The 21205-nt window shown below is 47.0% G+C and overlaps 2 protein-coding genes across 3 annotated transcripts in view; one reads left to right on the top strand and one right to left on the bottom strand.

The window, feature by feature from the left end:
* COL4A1 (collagen type IV alpha 1 chain) overlaps positions 1-5108 on the bottom strand; it is a 139229-nt gene extending 134121 nt beyond the window's left edge. The window contains exon 1 of the mRNA XM_070408600.1: positions 4903-5108. Coding sequence (XP_070264701.1) covers positions 4903-4986 — 84 coding nt within the window. The 5' untranslated portion in view covers positions 4987-5108. The remainder of the gene's footprint in view (positions 1-4902) is intronic.
* The window catches only part of COL4A2 (collagen type IV alpha 2 chain), a 180658-nt gene continuing 164387 nt past the window's right edge, over positions 4935-21205 (top strand). Inside the window, exons 1-3 of one of the 2 annotated variants that reach the window (XM_070408599.1) lie at positions 4935-5231; positions 5756-5838; positions 5932-5986. In XM_070408599.1, coding sequence (XP_070264700.1) covers positions 5795-5838; positions 5932-5986 — 99 coding nt within the window. In that variant the 5' untranslated portion in view covers positions 4935-5231; positions 5756-5794. Of the gene's footprint in view, positions 5232-5271; positions 5472-5755; positions 5839-5931; positions 5987-21205 lie in introns of those variants that run through there. The other variant, XM_070408598.1, reaches the window with a different exon arrangement.

Genomic DNA, 21205 nt, shown 5'->3' with positions numbered 1-21205 from the left:
GGGTCAAACAGGGTCACAGCCATGGAAAGAGAAAGCGGGGATGGGGTGCGGGTGGGGGGGACTCTAAGAAGCATGTACAAAGAAGGGTTGACCTGGTGACTGAGTGACATGGAGGATAAAAAAGAAGGAAGGGTGAGGTCTCCAGATTTAGTCATGGTCTGGAGGCCAAACATCAGGAAACATCAGTGGTGCCAATGACCAAAATGGGAGAGTTAAGAAGCACAGTTGATCTGTGCATAAGATAAGTTCAGTTCTAGACATATTTGATAAGTCTGCAATCAAATCAGGACAGCTCAGGTGAGATGTTCCATGGGAATGGGAATATACCAGACTGGAATTTTTTTAAAAAAGGTTTGGAGTCAACCTCACAGAAGGTACCGAATCAAGGAAGTAGATCTCCCCCAGGGAAGTGAGGGTACAGAAAAGAGAGAAGCCAGCTGAGGCCTACCCTCATGGTATACCTACACTGAAGGTTTTGGAAGAGGAATAAGAGAAAAGAACAGAGAAATAGAAAGAAAACTAGAACATATTTGTGTTACAGGAGTAAGACCAGGAGAACAATGGAGGAGAAACACAGGATGGACCTAGCTCACTGGGTATCAGACTATAAAAATATTAACCCAGAGTGATGCTTAGTGTTAAACTCCTCAAGAGAAATTGACAATTGAAACATATTTTGGTTTACATCCCCTTTCATTATAAGAGTAAGAATGGTAGGAATATGTCTTTTGTATTGTTCTATAGCTGATATTTTTTTACTGGTTGTTTAATAATAGCAGGAAAAACAATAGAGTCTAGTGATATTATTTTAGGCATTCTATTGTTGCTTTTGCTTACTCTAGCCCAAGAACTCAAAATATCAAATATGCTTGAGAGACATTTTAATGAGGTTAATTATTTTCCAATTTCTGGAATAATTGTTGTAAGAAACATTGTGTACTTCATCAAAACAAGAATTGTCATTTATTCCTTTCTTGAGGCCCTCCTGATATCTAAAAGCATTTGTTTTAGAAAGTCACTTGTGGGTTCAATTTGTCTGGAAAATCTTTACCAGCTCTTAACTAGATAACTGAACTTGTCAAGTTATGGCCATCCTTTCCAGTCCCGAGAAATTTGCCAACAGTCTTGTTAATGAATAATGTAGGGCTTTGTGAATTCCCTCATGTCCTTGCCCAAGTGAGGGTAGGTTTTCTGGGTCAGCTCCTAAAGGCGCTCCTGCCTAGAATCAGTCACCCAAGCTGCACCTCTCCAAACATCCCTGTGTGCCTGCAGCCTCCGGAAAGGAAACACCACCAATCCCAGGGCCCTGGCTGGCTGGGAGGGAGGAGCTTCTTATCGCTGTTCTCCCTCCTGACCCAGACCGTGCCCTCATCCTCGCTCTACCCCACTGAGGCAAAAGTTCAGCTATCAGGATTGCTGATACCAGAAACAATAACATCTTGGTATCTCAAAGGAGGGAACTTTAGGGTCATCTTTAAAGGCACAGACCCTTAGACTTGTGAAAGAACAAAGTAGAATTATCACACCCATGTATGATGTCCTATAACGGTGCATATAAAAAAAATGTTGGATTTATAGTTCCTATTTCTTTCTCAGACTTAGAAATGGAATGTCCTCCATAAGTTTCCTGGAAGTCCCCAAAGCTGGGTTAGGTGCTTCTGCAGCCCTTGGAGTACCTTGATTGTAGCAATTACCAGCATAGGTAGTATTTGCCTGTTTCTTTCTCAGTATTTCTCTCTAGACTGTGACCTTTCTGGGGGCAGACTGTGAGTCCCAGTCACTGCTGTATGCCCAGCACCTGGCAGAGTGCATGGCATGAAGAATTGCTCAGGGAGCACGTACAGAATGAAGGAAGGGGTGGATCCCTGAGAGCAGGCACAGATCAGCTAGGGAAACTGAGGCACAGGGGAGCCCTCCAAAATCATTTGCTTAATCAAAGCAGACACAGAAGGTGGGAATCTCTTGTCCCTAATCCACCCTCTTCTGTGTGATGTGACTAACATACACCATTAATAATTGTGTAAGAGTACCACTCTTACGCACACATAATTTATGTACATTATTTCTTCTGGTTGGTATTAGAGATGCTTCTCTTTACCCTGATCCAATTCTCTGTGTAAAGAGCATGATGATTTGGATTATATCTTCACCAGTCTCACTCCCAAGATATTGGGCTCATGTTGCTGTCATTGGGACTAACTCAGAAATCAGAAGTGTTCTCAGTTAAATTATATTTCCCCACAGAATGTGGTCCTTACTGGCATGGGAATTAAATCTCACCTCCTTTTGAGTTCTAAGTCATTCAGTCACAGGAGTGGTGACTCATGGTCTGGAGATGCCAATATTGATAGGCAGGCATCACCACACTTTGGGCAAAGTTCACATTTCTGACCCCAAGAAATAATTTGTTAAGGAACATCATACAGACACATTGGAGGGGGTAATTTGGAGGCTGTGGATGGAACAATTCATTCAGTTCAGTATGACTGTATGGCTGCGAACACATGGCACTTGCCATCAAAATACTATGAGTACATTTTTGTCTCAGGCCTGCACCCTGCTCCTCCTTCCTTGCCTAAGAAAGAAAAGTTGGGGAAGGGAACTGGGGTAGGTATGGGAAAAAAAACACTAGCTTAGAAAATCCATCCACTAGTAAATGGACACAGTATAACCAGAGCAGATATGGTCAAATGTACAATCAAATGCTTTCATGTGAAAAATAAATAAGTACAATTTGTGCCTGGCACATAGTAGGTGATGTTTTGGCATACAAATGCAGGTAAAGTGTGATTCAGATACTCCAAGAAGTGGGTAATCAAAGAATAATTTGTGTTAGCTTTTAAATTAGGGTTTGATTGACTTGTAACATCTTATCATTCAAAAATGTATTTTTAAATGATATTTTGCTTGGGATAATATTGAGGTTATTTCAACTTTTTTGTATACCTAACAGCTGATTTTGGTAGGAGTTAAGCAAAAAAAAAAAAAAAAAAAAAAAAGTTATTGATGGCATGAAAAGTGAGACAATTTTAAATATAACCAGTTATTATTTTTAAATGGATTTTCTTATATACCCATAAGTCATATGCATCTCTCTGTAATGATGCCAGGAAAAAAATATAGTGTAATGATAATATCTGTTAAGTCAATTGGTGATCAGAGGGTGTCCACATGCCAAATCTCTTAAAACACTATGTGATACCTTGAGGGATAGAGCAAAGCTAGTGGACAGGAATGTACTTGGGCTTTAGAGAATAAAAGGAAGTAAAAAAAAAAATCCCCAATTCAAGAGTAATGAGTTTTATTCCCCAGGTAGGAACAGGAGTTTCCGTAAGTGAGTTGCTCATTCCTTAAAGTCCTGTCTCTTTGAACAGCTAGCTCTTACAATTAGCTTCACTTTGTTAATATTATAAATCAGAAACTCTAAAATCTGATTCCAAACATAGGTTCATATTTCTAAATAGAAAACTTTCTCTCATTGCCATCAAGTTTAGCAATCTCTCCTTGGAAGTGTTACATTTTTGGTCAATATTTCTACACCCAAATAAAGTGTTCTGGAGCCTCCTCTTTTGAAAGTAGTTTGTCATCATCACTGGAGAGTGTTTAAATAACTGACTTCAGTGCGAGAGGCTAGACTAGACGCTAGGCTAGGAGCAACAATCTGAAGTTAACTGCTAGTGTAATCATTAGTCCTTTCAATACCCAAGGAAAGCACTGCCAGCAAGAAGTCAAACTCTGGATGATGAGACATGTGTGCATATTCCCAGTTTATTCTGGCATGTAACAGTTAATAATTTATATACAGTGAAGTGGAGTTAGTATCATTCTTCCAGAAGAGAAGTGAAAAAACAAAAAATCTAAGAGCAAGATCAGGATTTGAAACAGTAAAAGAATCAGTGGGAAACGTAGCAAGTAGCAAAATCATTTTAAACTTTTGGGGAGGGGAGAGGGTGCTGCAAAATGTGTTTAGAAACGCCACCTTCCCGCGGTTTTGTCTACATGGCTTTGCAGTGCGGAACAGCTGAGGTCTTTATTCTGTCTGAAGGGAAGGAAAAAAGGAAAGAACAACAGAACATCAAGGACAGTCCAGAGCTGGAAGCCGTTACCCCTGCAAACTGAACTCCCAGCTCCTTTCCGGGCAAGCACATAGCCAGAGGAAATGAAAAGTAGGAAAACAATTTGTACACAGAACAATGAGATGGAGTTTCATTTTGGTTTCACACTCAAAAATATAAATGTGGTTATAATTTTTTAAAGTATATATTAATAAAAGGCAACGAGTCGCGTATAAGAACTTTTTAAAGCTGCATTGCAGAAGAGCCCCACTTCTGTTCTTGAGCGTGCTTCAGCAACATAAAAGTCGTGGGAAAGCAAAGATACAGCTGTTTCCAGGCAAACAGCCCAGACTGTTACTGTTCAGCATCAACTACCAGAGTCTCCAAAAATCGAGAGAAACAAGCCCAAAGAGACGCCTGGGCACATGTGCGGGGCTCGGAGCGGCGTGGGGAGCGCGTGTCCGCCCCTCCCTCCCCCGACTCACCCGGGGAACCCACTGCAGGTGAAGGCGGTGAGCCGCTGAGCGCCCGGAGGTATGAGTTCAAATCCCGCTGACTCCCGGGCACCCTCACCCCATCCCGTGCGCACCCAGTTCTGCTCGCTTGCCCCCGGCCCTGAGGAGTCCCCTAACTCGCCCCTACCCAGGCCACAACAAAGGAGGCTCCCTAATGGATGTGCGATCGCAGCCCGCAGGGATCACCGGCGGAGACCGGGGAGAGTGCACCTGGCCGTGCCACGAACGGCCCCCGAGGGGCGGGCGGGAGGCTCGCGCCGGGGACAAAGGGGCAGCGCGGGGCGCCCGGGCGCAGGGCGGGGCGCAGGGGAGTCGGGTCGGCCGGGACTCACCTTCGCAGCGGCTCGGCTGCGCTCCTCGTGGAGCAGAAGGGCTGCGGGCAGCAGCAGCAGCCAGACGCCGAGCCGGGGCCCCATGGTGGCGCGCCCGGGGCGGCGGCTGCCGGCGGCGGGCGGTGGAGGACGGCAGGCGGGCGCTCGCGGGCCGCGGAGGGCGGCTCGCTCTCGGAGGCCGGCGCGCGGGCGCGGAGCACCGTCCGGGGCGCGGCGGCTTGCGGCGGAGACCTGAGCGAGGCCAGGCGAGCTCCTCAATTTGTTGGCGCTGCCCCCTCCCCTCGGCGGCGCGCGGGCGGCGTCTCAAAGGGGAGGACCCTGTGGCGCGGGTAAGAGGCGGCGGGAGCGCGCGGCCCCGGGATTGTGGCTGCCGGCGCACCGGGACGCCAGGGCTCTGCGCTCCGGCTGCCGCGGCGCGACCCTGCGGCCGTTCCCTCGCTCGCCGACTGCACGGAGGGCCGAGGGCGGGCGCGCGGGCCCCGAGGCCGGCGGCCGGGGAGCCTGAGAGGCTGACGCGCTGCTGGGGTGCCGCCGGCGGACGCTTCTGAGCGGCGGAAGCAGGGCCGGAGGTGAGAGCAACCCCGGGACGGGGAGACCCAGGCCGAAGCCACGGACTTGGGGCGCCCTGTGCAGGCTGTTAGGAATGGAAGGGGAGGCTGGGGATCGAGCGGCCGCGGCTTAGCAGCACCAACCAGGGCCTAGGTGGGACGGCCCCTCGTTCTTCTATCTCCGTCACCCCAGCGCAGAGGTGGGGGGCGCACCCCACTCTCCCGCGTCTCAGACGGAGGCGGCGGCTAGGATGCTTCCCTCCGCGGCCCCTGCTCAGCTCGCTTTGTCTCTCCTTGCACGCTAGGAGGGACGGACCGGAGCCCAGGGAGGCTGGACCGGGATCATGGACAGAGACCAGTGCCGGGCGTCGGGCCCTGCCCTGCGGCGGTAAGCGACTTTCTGCCTCGTCCCCGAGTCACTTTCAGGAGTTGCCAAATCGGGGCGCACGCTCATGGCGCTTTTCCTCCCTCTCCCTCCCAGGTGGCTGCTTCTGGGGGCCGTGACAGCGGGGCTCCTGGCCCAGAGCGTCCTGGCGGTAAGTCCTGGCTCCCGGTCACGGGCTTTGATTCGCGCGCTGCGCAGGAGTGTGGTTGGGACGCCCACTGCGTGCTCACCTGAGCGTGTGTGTGTGTGTGTGTGTGTGTGTGTGTCCGGGTGTCCCCTACAGCCCCTGCCCAGCCCAGATTCTGAGAAAGCTCGCTTTCCCCCCAAGGAACTTCTCCGGTTTGCCTTCCCACCATCCATTTGTGCTGTACAAGTGTTGGCCCTTCCCCGGGAACCAATCATGTAAAACGCAGCCTTGGCATCCTTTTCCTAAGGTTAGGCAAAGCCCCGGCCTTAGAAGCCAGGGAAGGCTGTCAGTCACGTGGCAATTCGGCGCCTGGGTACCGGGGAGACGTGTTTATGGAGCTCAGAAGCTAGTGTCTAAGTACTGTACTGTCCTTGGCAGAGTTTGCTTCTTCCTCTAATGAGAGCCTTTGGGGGGAATGGGCGGGGCGAGAAGGACCACTAGCAACTTTGTATTTCGTTTTAACCTTTGTGATGGAGGACACGATGGCTGGACACTTGGTTTGGCCCTGGCAGAGGCACTGTGGGAGCTGCTAAGGTTCCCCCATGTGACCCGTTTACTGTGTGCCCCCACCCCAGCAGCCCTGCCATTCCGGGCAGCTCTGTCAGGATTGTCATTGCACTGGGGATGGCACTACGGGATTTTATAATTGTGGTTAAATGATAGGAGCCACTTCTACTGAGCTTTATGGAGCATGGCTACACCACCACAGGTTTGGTGGGTCTCTTCAGTTGAGGACATAAATGTTTAAACTGGTTGGGAACATGGAGGGGACTTCCTAGATGTCCTGGACCCCATCCTCTCTATACGCTGTTGGAACATGATTTCTGTCACACCTGACTTCTCAGGGGACTCCTGCTGGGAGTGCCTCCTCCCCTCCAGGGTCCCTACTCTGGGTAGAGTGCACATAAAGGCCAATGGGAAGCTGTATTTGCAGTTTGATTGAAATTCTGTTATTTTCACATTGTTCTGTCCTCGCATAAAGCAGAGATGTTAAAGGCTGTGAGAGAGGAAGAACTATCCTAACTTGGAAAAGAACCTTTAGCCTTACTTTCCTGCAGCCTTCTGCTCCAGCTCAGGGATTGGAAAGTCAGAAAGGAAGTCAGAGACTTTGACCGGAACATTCCAGGCCAAGGTTTTCTTAAACCTCAGGTCTGTTTCTTCCTTTCTACATGTCCTGATGTAAGAAGATCAAGTATCCCTGGATATTTGAGCCTTACGGGTCCTTATGCACATATGACCTCATGGGACTTGGCTCATATTTATAAGGCAGAGCAAAACACACACACTCAAAAGAAGGACAGGGTTTCTAGAAAGGAAAGCACTGAATCCTGTTGACTCCCACAGCCTCTGGTCCCCTGGAATCACTGTTGGTGATATCAGCGTTTTCCTTCCTGAGGATGGCGAGCGTCCCGGGAATCTTATCTAGGACTGATCCTAAAATTGGTGGACACGGCTTCATGTCCAAATACCTGGGTCCTAAATGCAACTCTGCAAGGTCTCACAAATCTAGAGCCCTGTTTCCACACTTTGAGCAGGAAGAGAATATTCCTAGCTTCTTACAAAGGCCAGTGAGTGCTCTGTCACATGTAATATACCTCTCTGCCTTCCTCTAACTGACAGCGGTTCTCAACCTGTGGGTCGCGACCCCTTTGGGGGTCGAATGACCCTTTCACAGGGGTCACCTAAGACCATCAGAAAACACATATATAATTACATATTGTTTTTGTGATTAATCACTCTGCTTTAATTATGTTCAATTTGTAACAATGAAATTGGGGGTCACCACAACATGAGGAACTGTATTAAAGGGTCGCGGCATTGGGAAGGTTGAGAACCACTGCTCTTAGATGCTGCAAACTCACCTAAGTCTCTTTGCTCTCTGATCCTTGGATGGGACCAAGCGCATTGATTGCTTAGCAGTGCTTCTCAGAGTGCAGTCCATGGACCCCTGCGCTCACCTGCAAAGGCTGGTTAAAAATGCAGACTCCTCATCCACAGACATTCTGATCAGACTTGCGGGGGTGGAGCCTCAGAGTCTGAATTCCCACTTGATGACAGAGTTTTGGAACCACTGAGCTAGAGTATTGTGTTGGGAGACAATGGGACTCACTTGTCAATCTATTTCATGTCCCTGGGCTGTAGATTCTAAATCTAAACAGACAAAATACTTCTGAGTTGTTTTACTAGAAAGCTATTAATAGTATTATTCAACAGGCATGTGATTGGTGATGCTCAACAATGGATCTCCTACTTATTAACTTCTTACTTCCCACTGGCTTTAATAGCTATTACTCAGAAAATAATTCCTTGATCCTTAACTATATGCATTAAAATGCCTTTCTTAACTGTGGCAAGTTCAGCTCCCCCCTATTTGTCCACCATGCTCAAGAATCCTGTCTCCTTGCCCACTTGTACCCATTCTTCCCAGGGATAGGTCAGTTCAGTAAAAGGGGCTGCTCATTGTCGCTTGAAAAGCTTTGTAGCAGGAACAGCTGCAAATGGTTAGCAAAGGGAATCATTATTGAGTGTGTGCTTCCTATGTGCCAATTTGTATGTCTTAATCGTTCCGAGCCTCATCGGAAAACACACCTATGAGGTAGGTAACTGTTACCAATGGGAAACAGAGGCACAAAGAGTTTAAAGAACTTGCCCAAAGTCTCTCTATAAGTGGCAGACATGAGGTTTGAACGGGACACTTGTTCACAGCACTCAGCTTCCCGGGATCAGACTGTAAGTCAGTAGTGCAGGTGCTCCTAAGTTCCAGTATTTGTCTCTGGTTGTGCTGCTTTCTCCTTGCTCTTAACTGTGACTAGCAGTGTTGTGTTGGGATCCTGGTTCCTAGGAAGGAGACTCCCCCTTCCCACCCCCCACCACTTTGCTCTGAAGAGCAGGAGCGCAGTGCAAGGGAGAAGCAATATGATCAGGTGTCCAAAGGAGAAAAGGAAGCACAAATCCCATGGGGCAGCCAGGGCTCAGGACCCAATGTAAATACGTGTGCCTTGCCTGTGCAACCATGGGTAGCACTCGCTGTTTGTTGTTCAGGTTGCCTTCCCTGAAGATGCCCTCCTTTGAATGCAGTGCCAAGGTGCTGAGTGTATGTGCAGAGGCCCCTTCCTAAAACCAAGGCTGCATAATGGTTACTGGCCCACAGTCTGAAGGCAGGCTGCCTGGGGGCCATTCCCAACTCCACAGCTGATGAGCTGCTGCCTCCCCTGGCACTCACCAAACCCCTATTTCCTGCAATAGGGATGTTGCCAATGGTACCCACCTCTAAGGTTGGGGATGTCAGATGAGTGGATGCGTGTGAAGTCCCTGGAGGGTGGCGCGGCGGAGCAAGAGCTCCAGGTGTCTGCTGGGCCTGTGTCAGGGAAGGTTTCCACAGCAGCATGCTCTAATGTTCAGGAGACTTAAAAGCAAAAGCACTCACTGCAGCCCCTGCTGAACATTGTTAGTTATCTTAAGAGACGGGGCAGCAGCCTTGAAGATCTAAGGGACCAGTTCTGTGTGATTCTGGAAGGAAGAGAATTCCAGAGAACAAAGGCCTTCTTTCCCTTAGGTTAAATATGCAGGGGGCCTGAGCTGACCTCGTGACCTAGCTGAGAAACAGGCCCCAGACTCTCTAGATTCTCATAAGTATCAGGGTGTAGCCCCGTGCGCCCCAGGAAATGCTGGGCTCCAGGCTGCCTTCAGCACTAGCTTCAGTTTCCAGGGTGCTTTCTAGGAACCCAGGCCCTGGAAAATTCACTTGAAAAATTACCCTCCTGCATGCTGCCATACCTTTCCCTTCCCCCAACCAAAAAACAAGAAAAGAAAAAGCAGCAGCAGCAGCAATATGTTCCAAAGATTTTCTCTTCTCCTTTCAATCAGTTTATTGAAAAATTATAAAAAGTATATAGTGACCAGAGAACATCCATCCTGATTTAAAGGGATTGTAGAGTATGTGAAAAACTGTGTGCTGTTAGAACTGGTATGTGTTCATGAAAATTTCAGAGTCTTCAAAATATGATGGCAGCATCTTGTGGGTTAATAAATTGATCTGTTTCATTGTTTTACTGGGGGAAAAAGAAAAAAAAATGTATGGTACTAAGATGCTTCCCAGGCTCTAGTTAAGAATCATGGAGAACAGTTCTTTCCCAGAATTCCCCAGAGTAGTCCTATTGTTTTAAAACCTGGACCCCTAAGAAAAAGGGAAATATCACAAGGCTCCTTCTTAATGGAAAAACAAGCATATCTCAGGGGGCAATTAAAGCAATCCTCCCTGGCGGCTTGTCGGACTTGGCCGCAGTCACTAACGCCAGGGGCTCATCCCAGCATCTCAGAACTAGACGTAGGTATGAAGGGAGGACGGGGAACATGGCTCTAGCACTGTGGGTGGGTATATTTGTAACTTGGGGGGGGGGGGGGGCAGGCGGGGGGAAGAAATTCAAATAAAAAGTTGTAGAATAGAAAATAAAACTTGACTAAAATAATAAAAATCAAAGGATTGTCTGATTTTCTGAAGAGAGGGTAAAAAAATAATGGGTGACACTCTCCAATTAAAAATAGAGAAAAGTTGAAGAAAAATGAAAGGGCAGTGAACATATAGCTTTTCAACGTTATGTCTGATAATAATTATGTCACTATGTAAAAGATGGTTTTGAAATGTCTTGTCCTTTAAATGTGAAAAAGAATATTTATCTTTGACTAGAGGACTTCAGAGAAAGCTCTGAAATTGGCCCCTCGCTGTATCTTCTGGTATCCGCTGGTAGGTGAAGTCTGGAACCCCAGACTTAGCGGAGTCAGCTTGTAAACCAGGCAATCTGTGCAGTAGCTGGTGACCTCTGGAGCCAAGGACTGCACAGTGGTCTTGGGGAACAACAAAGCCTCCTGCCCACCTGGTTACTCACTGGCTGTTTGTAGTGACCCAGGGCAAGTCACTCAATGCTTTGGTTCTGTTGTGTGGTGTCAGTGTTGGGGGGCTCCAGGTTATGGTGTCAGCGCTGGGGGGCTCCAGGTTATGGTGTCAGTGCTGGGGGGGTCCAGGTTGGGTGTCAGTGCTGGGGGGGGTGTCCAGGTTGTGTGTCAGTGCTGGGGGGATCCAGGTTGGGTGTCAGTGCTGGGGGGCTCTAGGTTGGGTGTCAGTGCTGGAGGGCTCCAGATGAGCTGGAGAGCCAGAACTGAGCACACAAAACACCCACACCTGCCGCAGGCCCTTCCCTGAGCTGAAACCGCAGAGATGAGCTGGCTCTCGTCCCCCAGCTGGAATAGGAATGTAACATTGGGAATAGTAAGGCTTTTCCAGGAAAGCATTTGGGCTGCTCCAGGATATGACTTAAAAGTAAATATGCTGCATCAGGCTTTTTATCTTTTTGTCTTTGTGAGAAGCTTCTGGAATTCAGTGAATGGAACTTAATCAGCTAAGATGAGAGAATGGGCAGGGCATTTGGTGGCTACCTATTGCCACTCCTCTCGTATCTGCTTGCTCAGTTAATGAGCCTGTCCTGGGACAGATGAAGGTCTGAATGATTCACTAACTTTGATTTCATGGGCTTCCCTGTGGTGTGATTTTTCTTTTGATTATTCATGAAAGGAAAAGGGGATATCTAATCTTAGGGAGACCCACGGCATGTAGTCCAATTCCAGCCACGTGGTCAGGGAGTGAATTTCAAAGGAAGTACAAGTCTCCAGCAGCTCCCCCTGCAAGCTCTGCCCTACCCACCAGACACTAAGCCCCGGAGTGCCTGGGTCTGGTCTCCTCATGTTGGTACCTCCCTGTCTCCCGCTGCTCAAGGCAGACTGCTGATGCGCACTGGGCGTTCTGTTAGCTTGTGTTCTGCTGCCTTGAATGAGGCTGCCTTTTGAAGCAACAAGTTCTTTTGTTTAAAAAAAAAAAAAAAAAAAAAAACAGAAAGAAAAGGGGAGGGAGTATAGTACAGCATTCTGGAAGAGAGAAAATAACATTAGTGGGAAAGCTGGCAAAATTCTCATAGAGTCTGTAATTAATGTAATCATGTCAATTTCTAGTTCTGATGAAATGTGCCAAGGTAATGTAAGATGTTGGCATAGCATCATCTTGTCCGGCCAAAGGGTATAGAGGACTCTTTGCACTATCTTTGCAACTGTTCTGCAGACCTGCTCTTGGAAGCCAACGACAGTCACATTTGGTGCACATAAGCCAGACAGACAAGTGCAAAGAAAAAGCTGAGAAGCAGCAAGTCTGAGGCCAGTGGGCAGCAAATGTGGCAGACACGAGGAAAATATGGCTCCCATTCTCTTCTCTAATAGACTAAGTAAACAAAAGGCATTCCTGTGTGCTTGGAAATATAGCAGAAATGGCCCCATCAGGGAGAAAGGGCTTTTGTCCCCCTCACTTGGGGGGAGTGCTGTGTGAAGAGAGAGGAGGAAAGGCATCCCAAGGGAGTTTCCACAGCTCAGCATCCAGTAGGAGATCTGCAGTGAGCTGCAGTAGCCTCCCTCTTCTTGACTGACTGACCGAGTAGGGAAAACAGATGCACAGTTGTTTCCTGAGCTTGCAATGGCATGGCGGGATTGCATGATGGTGTCACTGCCAAGGAGACAATAGACGTGAATGCTCACACCTCTAGCCCTTGCTGATTTGTCAGGCCAGAGTTTGTAGGTGCTGTATGGAAAAAGGGAGGCCTCCCCCACTTTCTTGCATGCCTAGAATACTGGATGGGTAGCACGAAAGTGGCTCTGCTGAGATGTCCAGTGTCCCTGTGCCCCACCTCCACACATACTCCCTACAAGCCATTATGGTGGAATTTGGAGTTAGCAATCTCCATGTTGCCCCAACTTCTATTTCAGTTATGGGCTGGGGGAAAAGGGCCAGAACAAGGATGGCCCATGGCCAGTGGCTATTGCCTCACACTTTTGCCTCTGTCACCACCCTGTAGGAACAGAGCAGCCTCTGTCTCCTGGCCTTTCCAATTCTGTTTTGTAGCTGGCTACATACACACCCTATCTTCTCTCTGGAGCCTGTGGCCCTTGTGACATGAAGGACACCCTGCCCTCTCACCTATTAGAGTACCCATGTGGCAGATGTCAGAATGCCTGTGCCTGGCTGGGCCCTCTGCCCTTAGAATTGGGACCCATTCAAGAATCTAATGAGTGCCCTCTCAAACTCCTAGGACTTTTAGTTATCATCAGAGATCAATGATTTCAAGTCATCATTCATAACTTATATAGATATGAAACATTTGTCTCACTCTTCCTCAAGGGCAATTACTGCTCCCACAATCCAAAGATGAGGACATGTTACATTGTCCCCCTCCCCCCAGGATTTGTTCAGTACATTGTATGCTCCGGGGCCTGAAACACAGTGAGCATTCCGTGAAATAAATGAGTGAAGATGTCAGTTGAAAATGAGATAGTTGAAAGTGTTCAAGCAAATCTTCTGGATGAGGAATGCAGTCATGGAACAACTAATAAAAGATGAGATAAAAATGTAATTTTTCTCACTGTGGGGTTATGGGTTTTTTTTTTTTCCAAATTAAATGCTTCCCCCTTTGGATAAAGCTAGCTGTATATGATGATAAAAGGAGCATTGATCCGTCTATGAAAGATTTGCATTTTTTCCTAGGGATTGTTTCAACCCCACCCATAAAATTCCTCTGCTGCTGCTTTTGCCCAGGTCTGTGATCTCTGTGTGGGAATTACAGAAGAATTTTGTGTTATTGAGTTACATGCACTGACTTTCTGGTACCTGGTAGAAATTACATAACTGTTTTTCTGCATGTGGAGCACTTTGGGCTCTGTGACTCTGCGGAGTGATGTGGGCCCATGAGAACAGAGGAAAGGGCTTCTGCTGGCGGACGGGATCAAAGACGCATGCTCCCTGGGAGGCCTGGAGGCTCTGGTTTGTCCATTAAAGAAAAGAGACGCTGATTAGCAAGGACTGTACAATAATTGCAAACTGGTGTCAGGAAGGGGGTACGCAGGAAACAGACCAGCCCCGCGGGACCTGCTCCCTCCTTGCCCTTACCTCACCCGACACTGGCTCCAGATTGGAGACAAGGAAGGGGACCTCCAAGAGGGTCTTTGTGAGGTCCCCAGGGATCAACATAAGAAAGACTAACCATTGAAGGTGCTTCTAGCGGTCCAGGTCCCCTAGGGACAGCTGAAATATCCCACAGGAGCAACAGCAACTTCCTTTAGTGAGCACATTGGTACCAGGAACTAATCTCAGCTGCTGACACACAGTACCTGCTAAAGGCCCACAGCTCTGCAGTTATCCCACTTTAGAGATGTGCAGAGCGAGGCACACACAGGTTAGGGTACTTGTTAAGGTCAATAAGGAATAAAGTTGGGAATGAAGCCCAAGACTCGCTGATTCCAAAGCCTCTGCTCTTAACCACTGTGCAGGCTGACAGATCCCTGGCTGTAGACTATGAATACTTGTGTGCATATTTAAAATCCACAAGGTGTTAAGCATATAAAATATATCCACTTATATCTAAATAGAATGTATAGCACATGTAAAATATGTGTGTATTATTTATCTACATGGAATTTATAGAGATAGATGTTAGGTATACATAAATGATAGATGGCAGATAGATGTAGATAATAGATGACGATAGTTGGAAGAAAGAGAGAAATAGAGAACATGGAGCACACATATGCACCCACATGCACACAGGGCCTTTGGGTGCTCCTGGCTCCTTTTTCTACAAGGGCTGCCCAGGCAGAGGACAGAAGCATGACTGTTTCTAGGGAGTGTAGAGTCCCGTTTGGGTCTATGGAGAGGCTGCCCTGTGCGTGTAGGTGACTGAGGAGCTTGTGAACGCTGAGAGACTAAAGAGGCTGCATTCAGGAGAAGCCCACATGGATGACCACGGAAGGCATGAGAGTGGGCAAGGGGGAATCTGAGAGGCAGAACTGGGTTCCTGCGGAGCTCTCCTTCTCCAGGTCCTTTTCAAAATGCCAGGCCATGAAGGTGTATTGTACTACAGCTTCGTAAAGGGGAGAGGGATGTGTGAGCACAGCTTTATTAACTCAGAGCACATGGAGAGGCTCTTGGAAGATTGTCAGTCCAAACTTGGAGAAAAATTTACTGAAACCCCCTGGGGAGAAAGGGACCATCCCACAATTGTCTTAGCTCTGCAGGAGACCTCCATGGTCAGCAGTGGAATGATGTCAGAATCCATTTTTTCCTGGAACAAAGCCAACTTCCTTATTGGGGCTGCTCTGACTGCTGTGTTGTTTAATTTTAATGTTTTTCATTGGCATGTCCCACATGCCAACAGGTAGACAGGCGTGGCCTATTAAAGAGTTGGAGCATCTGGGTTTGAGTCAATAGGCGTGACCTATTGAAGAGTTGGAGCATCTGGGAAAGCCACTTCCTATCTGAGCTCCTTTTCTTCAAGTAAAACAGGGATGCTGATAATCATGTCACAGGCTCATGGTGAGATTATTCATGTGAAATTCGATGGCCAAATGAACGTGTCCAGTTCTACTAGGAATAATATTCACTCACAAGTTATATACATCAGTTCTATCATGGGCTCAGGTCTGGGTCCCAGAGCGAGGACAGGCCAGGAGCAGCGGGGTTGGAGAGTTCTGAGCACACACATGTGTGTGAGGGGTGGGGAGTAGGAGTTGTCCAATTGTGTGACCAAACTTTTTAAGTTAAATATATCATCTGGGATTGTCCATGTACAGAAGTAGAGAGCAACCACTGTTTTGAGACCTAGTTTCTCTCTCCTTTGACTAGATCAGACTTTCAGTACCTCAGATTTCACATGTGATTGTACTCATCAGTAAACACCTGCAGAAGCCCCCTCAAGAGTTAGACCCTGCTGTTCAGAGGGGAATCCTAAAGGAAGAGCAGGACAATGGCATGGGTTTCACGAGGAATAAGGCCAGCTTGAGTCTTGGATTGGAAACTTGCTTTTGCTACTTCAGCTGCGTAACTTTGGACAAGTTATTTAGCTTTTAAGCTTTCATTGAGTTTCTAAAACTGGACTAAAAATAGTTCTACCGCCTAAATGTGCTCTGAGGAGAAAAGAAGAAATTGCATGTAAAGATCTTAGCAATCTCAGCATTGTAGTGCTTGCTGAATGTTAGCTAGTGCCTACTTGGTTTTAGGTTTTGACTGTGTGCGTATGTGTGTGTGTGTGTGTGTTTTAATTAAATATGGATCTTCATGCTCAAATCATAAAAACATTTTTTTAAAAAAAGCAAAAACCCTTGAAGCTACAGAAAGAAAAGTTCAAGTGTTACTAGAGTTTGGGGAAAAGTTATTGCGGGCCTCATTGCCATGACCGGGTGTTCTCTGTGTGTGGCTGTCAGGCAGGGAGAGGCGAGTGTGCACAGCAAGGCACAGCAGGGCAGAGGAGGATGTGGCATGGGTGCACCAGCCAGCAAGACTGAAGGGATGCGGGAGGAAGCTGGGGTAAGATCCTGCCCTCTTCATAGTGCCTGTGGTGCCCCAACGCTGAGCTGTGGACAAGCTCACCAGTGCACACACGGTTCACATGGCGAGATGGGTGCAGGGGCATCTTCCCACTGCCTTTGGACAGTTGTTTTCTTTTTCATACATTTGAGAAATGCCAGCAAAACCTTTTAGTTTTAATCAAAGTTAGGTTAAGGTGCGACTAAACTATTTCCAGAACAAGTGGAAAGACTTAAAAACAAAGAACATCTTGTTCAAATAATTCTGAAACCCAAGTATGATTTAACAAAGCAGGAAAACTCAAGAGGTTTTGGTCTGGCAACATGGCATAGAAAGCACCCAGTTGAATCTTAGGAGAGAACTTCTTTCTTGAAAGAGCAGAAGGGAACCCCCCCCCCTTACCCCCTCCCCCTGCCCTTCCCATTTCCTAGCAGGGCATTAGCAGTACACAGTGTCTGCTGTGGTTCCACAAGTCAGGATGAACTGGACACACACACACACATACCTGTTTCCTTCTGAGCACCCAGGTGTGGGTGGATTCAGACAGGAAGATTCCAGCTAGAAATTCCTTGCAGGAAAACCACCTCCTTCCCTTTCTTCCTTACTTAGTCATTGTCTTCATTGTAACAACTGTCCAAGTACAATCAAGGGCCAAGTAGGGGCCTGAAATAGTTTCTTTTCCTATCTAAAAACCACCTTCCTTTTCTGCCAACTCTCACCACGGTTCCCTGCCCACCACCCCCAGCTCTCAAGGCAATCTGAGCTCAGACAGGATTTCCTTCGTCACAGTCATCCGCTTTTCTGGTCCAGTCTCCCCCTCCCGTTGCAAAACAAGGAATATTAACAGCAAGTAGTCCAAAATGATTTGTAAACCTTATGCCAAAACATATAGACATCAGTTTCTGTGTGCGCTTACCAACATCAAGATGCCAGAGTTTGGGAAAATAAATGTGTTTCTTGCTAGGTCACCTGATAACAGTGAGTTGTCAGCTATCTACCTTGGCTTTTGTGAAATTGCAGAAGTGCAAGCACATTCATTTTAATCGCGTATCTAAAAAGCTGCAAGGTTAAAACAAAAATGTCAATTTTAGCAAAAGTCATTCATGTTTTAGATGAAGGCTGGTAGAAGGATGGGTCAGGTTAATCACATTTCCTGCGGTTACTGGGTCTGGTTCCCAACCTCACATAAGAACAGACTTTCGAGGCATGACATGAAACATTCTTTCAAAGCCTGAACAGATTTCCTGGGGTCTGGAAGGAGAATGTAGTCTTTAAATTCTCCCAAATGATTCTAGGAAAAACCAGAGCCACCCAATTATAGGAACGATGCAGATAATCAGTTCTGCTCTTGATTAAAATGGAAACTCAAATCATTCAGGGAGGGAAGTGTGCACAGGACCAGTTAAGTGAGCCCAATTCAGCCCTTCACTCCACCCCCTCTCTCCCAATCTGTTTGTATATTTGTAAGTACAAGTTCTCTCTCTCTCTCTCTCTCTCTCCCTCTCTCTCTCTCTCTCTCTCTCTTCCCCCACCCTCCCTCCTAGTAGTGTAGCAATACTAGTAATACTAGCAGCAGCACTCTACTGTCCCTTTCCAATTAAATTGATCTTGCCAGGAGGTAGAAGACCAAGATTATTCTCTCCCGATTCATGTCAGTGGAGTCCCAGCAAAGAAGTTGGGGGGAAAGTAGTAAACTATCTCCTTACAGATCCTAATTTCCTCTTTTTCATCCCTGTTCCAAAATTTCTTTGCTGAGACCCTGTGCTCTTTTAGATCTAAAACTTTGCTCAAAAAAAAAATTGATCTGAAATTATTTACACGCAGAATTTGCCTCTGGTTTTCTATGAAACCAGTGGACCTTGGCCCGGCAGGACTTTAGGATCACCTGGGAAACTTTGTAGTAGGGTGATGCCCCGACCCTGCTCTTCAGATATTCTGAGTGAGCTGCTCTGGGGTGGGGCCAGGCAACTAAAGCTTTCACCTGGATTAAGCAGGGATTGTCTACCTGGGCTGAACATGGCAGTCGCCTGGGGAGTGTTCCATAACGCTGGTGCCCGGTCCATCCCCTGGAGCTACTGGGATTTATTCTAGTTCCTCAGATGACTGTAAAGGAATTTAAAGCCCCTGTGGAGACCAACTTCGCCCTTTAAGGTCAGGAGGACTATTTGCTGTGCTCACCGGGAGGTTCTGCTTCTCTGATCCTGGGCTCTCTATCCACCAAACACAGCCCGTGCCCTGGGAACATCCTATCCCCTTTCTCAAAGTGGGGAGGCCTGGCTGGCAAGTACACAGCCCAGGGACCTCCCCAGCCACCAGGTGCCCCCACTCCTGGGCTGGGATTTGTGGGTGATATCTTTATCCTCCAACAGGATCGGTCTGTTATCTGCTTCTCACCTGATTGGAATTTAATGTTCTAGAAATAAATGACTTACCACTTAACTTTACTCCAGAGGGGGGAATGAAGTGAGATCAGTCATGCTCATTCTTTTTTTAAAAAAAAAATCCAAACATTCTTTACTTAAGAAGTAAAAGCAGGTAAGGATAGTGTTGATTCTGTCTAGAGATTCTAGAACAAGGAATGGCTGGACAGCACTGATACTTCAAATAACTGAGAAGGTTGGTTCCCCTAGAACAAAATCTAACCCCAGGACCATTGGCTTCTGTTTGGTATAAAAACAAGAAAGCAAAGCCAGACCAGTTTCTCATAGGAAAATAAATGTATTTAAAAGGAGATTATATAAATATATTTCATCAAGTTTTTCAAGTGGCTTTTTCTTTTTTCTATCGTACCATTTACAGAATCTTTATTATTCTAATTCTTGAGTTAAGGAAAAAAGACGAAGGAAGGTTGTTGATTCAGTGAACAGTTTTGTCTTCTTGTTGGCTTGTCCTCTTCATTGGGTTAATTAGCTGGAGTCTAAGAATCAACAGAAAGAAAGACAGACTTCATGAGGTTTTTCTTAGTTCCTCACATTTAAAAAATATATATTTCAGATCTGTATTCTTTCTAAGCATTTTATGTGTTAAAAATAGGTAAATTTCCTGAAATAAAATATAAAATCTTGATACATGATTCATACATCACATATACAACAAATACAGTGTTTGTAAACTAATCATTTGGAAACAATCTTATTAATGTCACTTCAGGTCTCTTATATACGTAGTGCAAACTGTGTTGATTCTTCTATACTTGTTTTTTTTTAACTGTGGCAAATACACAAAATTTACTATCTTCATCCGTTTTAAGTATACAGTTCATAGCATTAAGAACATTTTCATTGTTATGCAACCAGCCTTACTATCCATCTCCAGAACTTTTTCTATCATCCCAAACTGAAACTCTGTCCCCATTAAAAACAGACCCCCGTTTACCCTTCCCCAGCCCCTCACAATGTCTATTCTACTTTCTGTTTCTTGGAGTGAACCTATTTTAGGGACTTCATGTAAGTGGAATCACACAATATTTGTCCTTTTGTAGCTGGCTTATTTCACTTAGCGTTATGTCTTCAAGGTTCATCCGTGTGATAGCGTGTGTGATAGTTTCCTTCCCATTTGAGGCTGAATAATATCCCTGTACTTTTTTAAGTTATTATTTTAAAGCTCAGTTTTGTTTTCTTGGTTGATAGGTTTTGATGGTTAATGTCAGGTTTAGAAGAAGTCTCACAGCTCAAACCAAAGCGGCACCTGGGCCGGTTGGCCATGGGTCCTCCTGTACTTCTCTCCCTCAGACTCGGTCTCCCCACTTCTGCATGGCTCCTCCTGATGTGTGTCTTGCTTTCTGGCAAATGTTGACCACTCCCCTATAGAGTGGACTCTGAGTGTGCTAGTGTGAGTTTCCTCTAGGCCAGCGGTCGGCAAACTGCAGCTCGCGAGCCACATGCGGCTCTTTGGCCCCTTGAGTGTGGCTCTTCCACAAAATACGCACATGTACAGTGCGATTGAAATTTCGTGGCCCATGCGCAGAAGTCGTGGCCCATGCGCAGAAGTCGTGGCCCATGCGCACGGCTCTAGGCCAAGCATGGATATGCAGGTGTGAAGCTTAGGAGCAAGGCCTGGGTTGGAGATACAGATGAGGTCGTCACAGATTCGGTGCCTCTCCTACGGCCATGGGACTGCACAAGCTTTCTCGGGAAGAAAATAGGGAATGGAAGCCTCAAGATGAGGGAACCAGGAGGGGGGCAGGAGAAGCTGTAACTTGGAAGCCTGGCGAGGAGACTATCTATGGGAGGGTCCTGAGGTCAAGCTATCAGATGCCACCAAGGCTAAGTCTTGCCCATGGGTTTATCAAATTAGAGATCCCTAGGCTCCTCACTTCTCACAGTGCTGAGGTCACAGATTCAGTGAGTTGGGGAGACTCCAGGACATGGAGAAGTGGAGACAAGGAGTATAAACTACTCTGATCAGGGTCCACCTCTAGCCACAGCTCTTCCTTTTTTCTGCTGGACCCCGGCTCCTGGAGGGTTCAGAACATGTCTCATGCATCATTGTGCTCCACCCTCCCCCCCCCCCCCCGCCCCCGGCACAGTGACCTGCCCAGGGGTGCTTAAAGAACTTTATTAAATTATGTGTTGTATAACAATTCCATGGGAAGGCTTAAGATATTTCAGGTTTCTAAACACATGAGAATGGTGGCATGATCAGAAGGCTGCCAGGGCCGCCTGGTCAAGGTCAGCTGCTCAGAAGGGAGGACACCCAGAGGCAGGCTCAAAGAAGGGACCCCTTTTCAATGTTTCAGTCTGACACGTTGAGCCCAAGCTCTCATTTTGCACCAACCCCCCCAGCTGCTG

The sequence above is a fragment of the Myotis yumanensis genome, unplaced genomic scaffold (assembly GCF_028538775.1).
Source record: "Myotis yumanensis isolate MYYU_CA2020_CCGP unplaced genomic scaffold, mMyoYum1.0.hap1 SCAF_3, whole genome shotgun sequence".
NCBI lineage: Eukaryota > Metazoa > Chordata > Mammalia > Chiroptera > Vespertilionidae > Myotis > Myotis yumanensis.
Note: the sequence above shows the minus strand (reverse complement) of the source record. Positions and strands in the feature narration are given on the sequence as shown.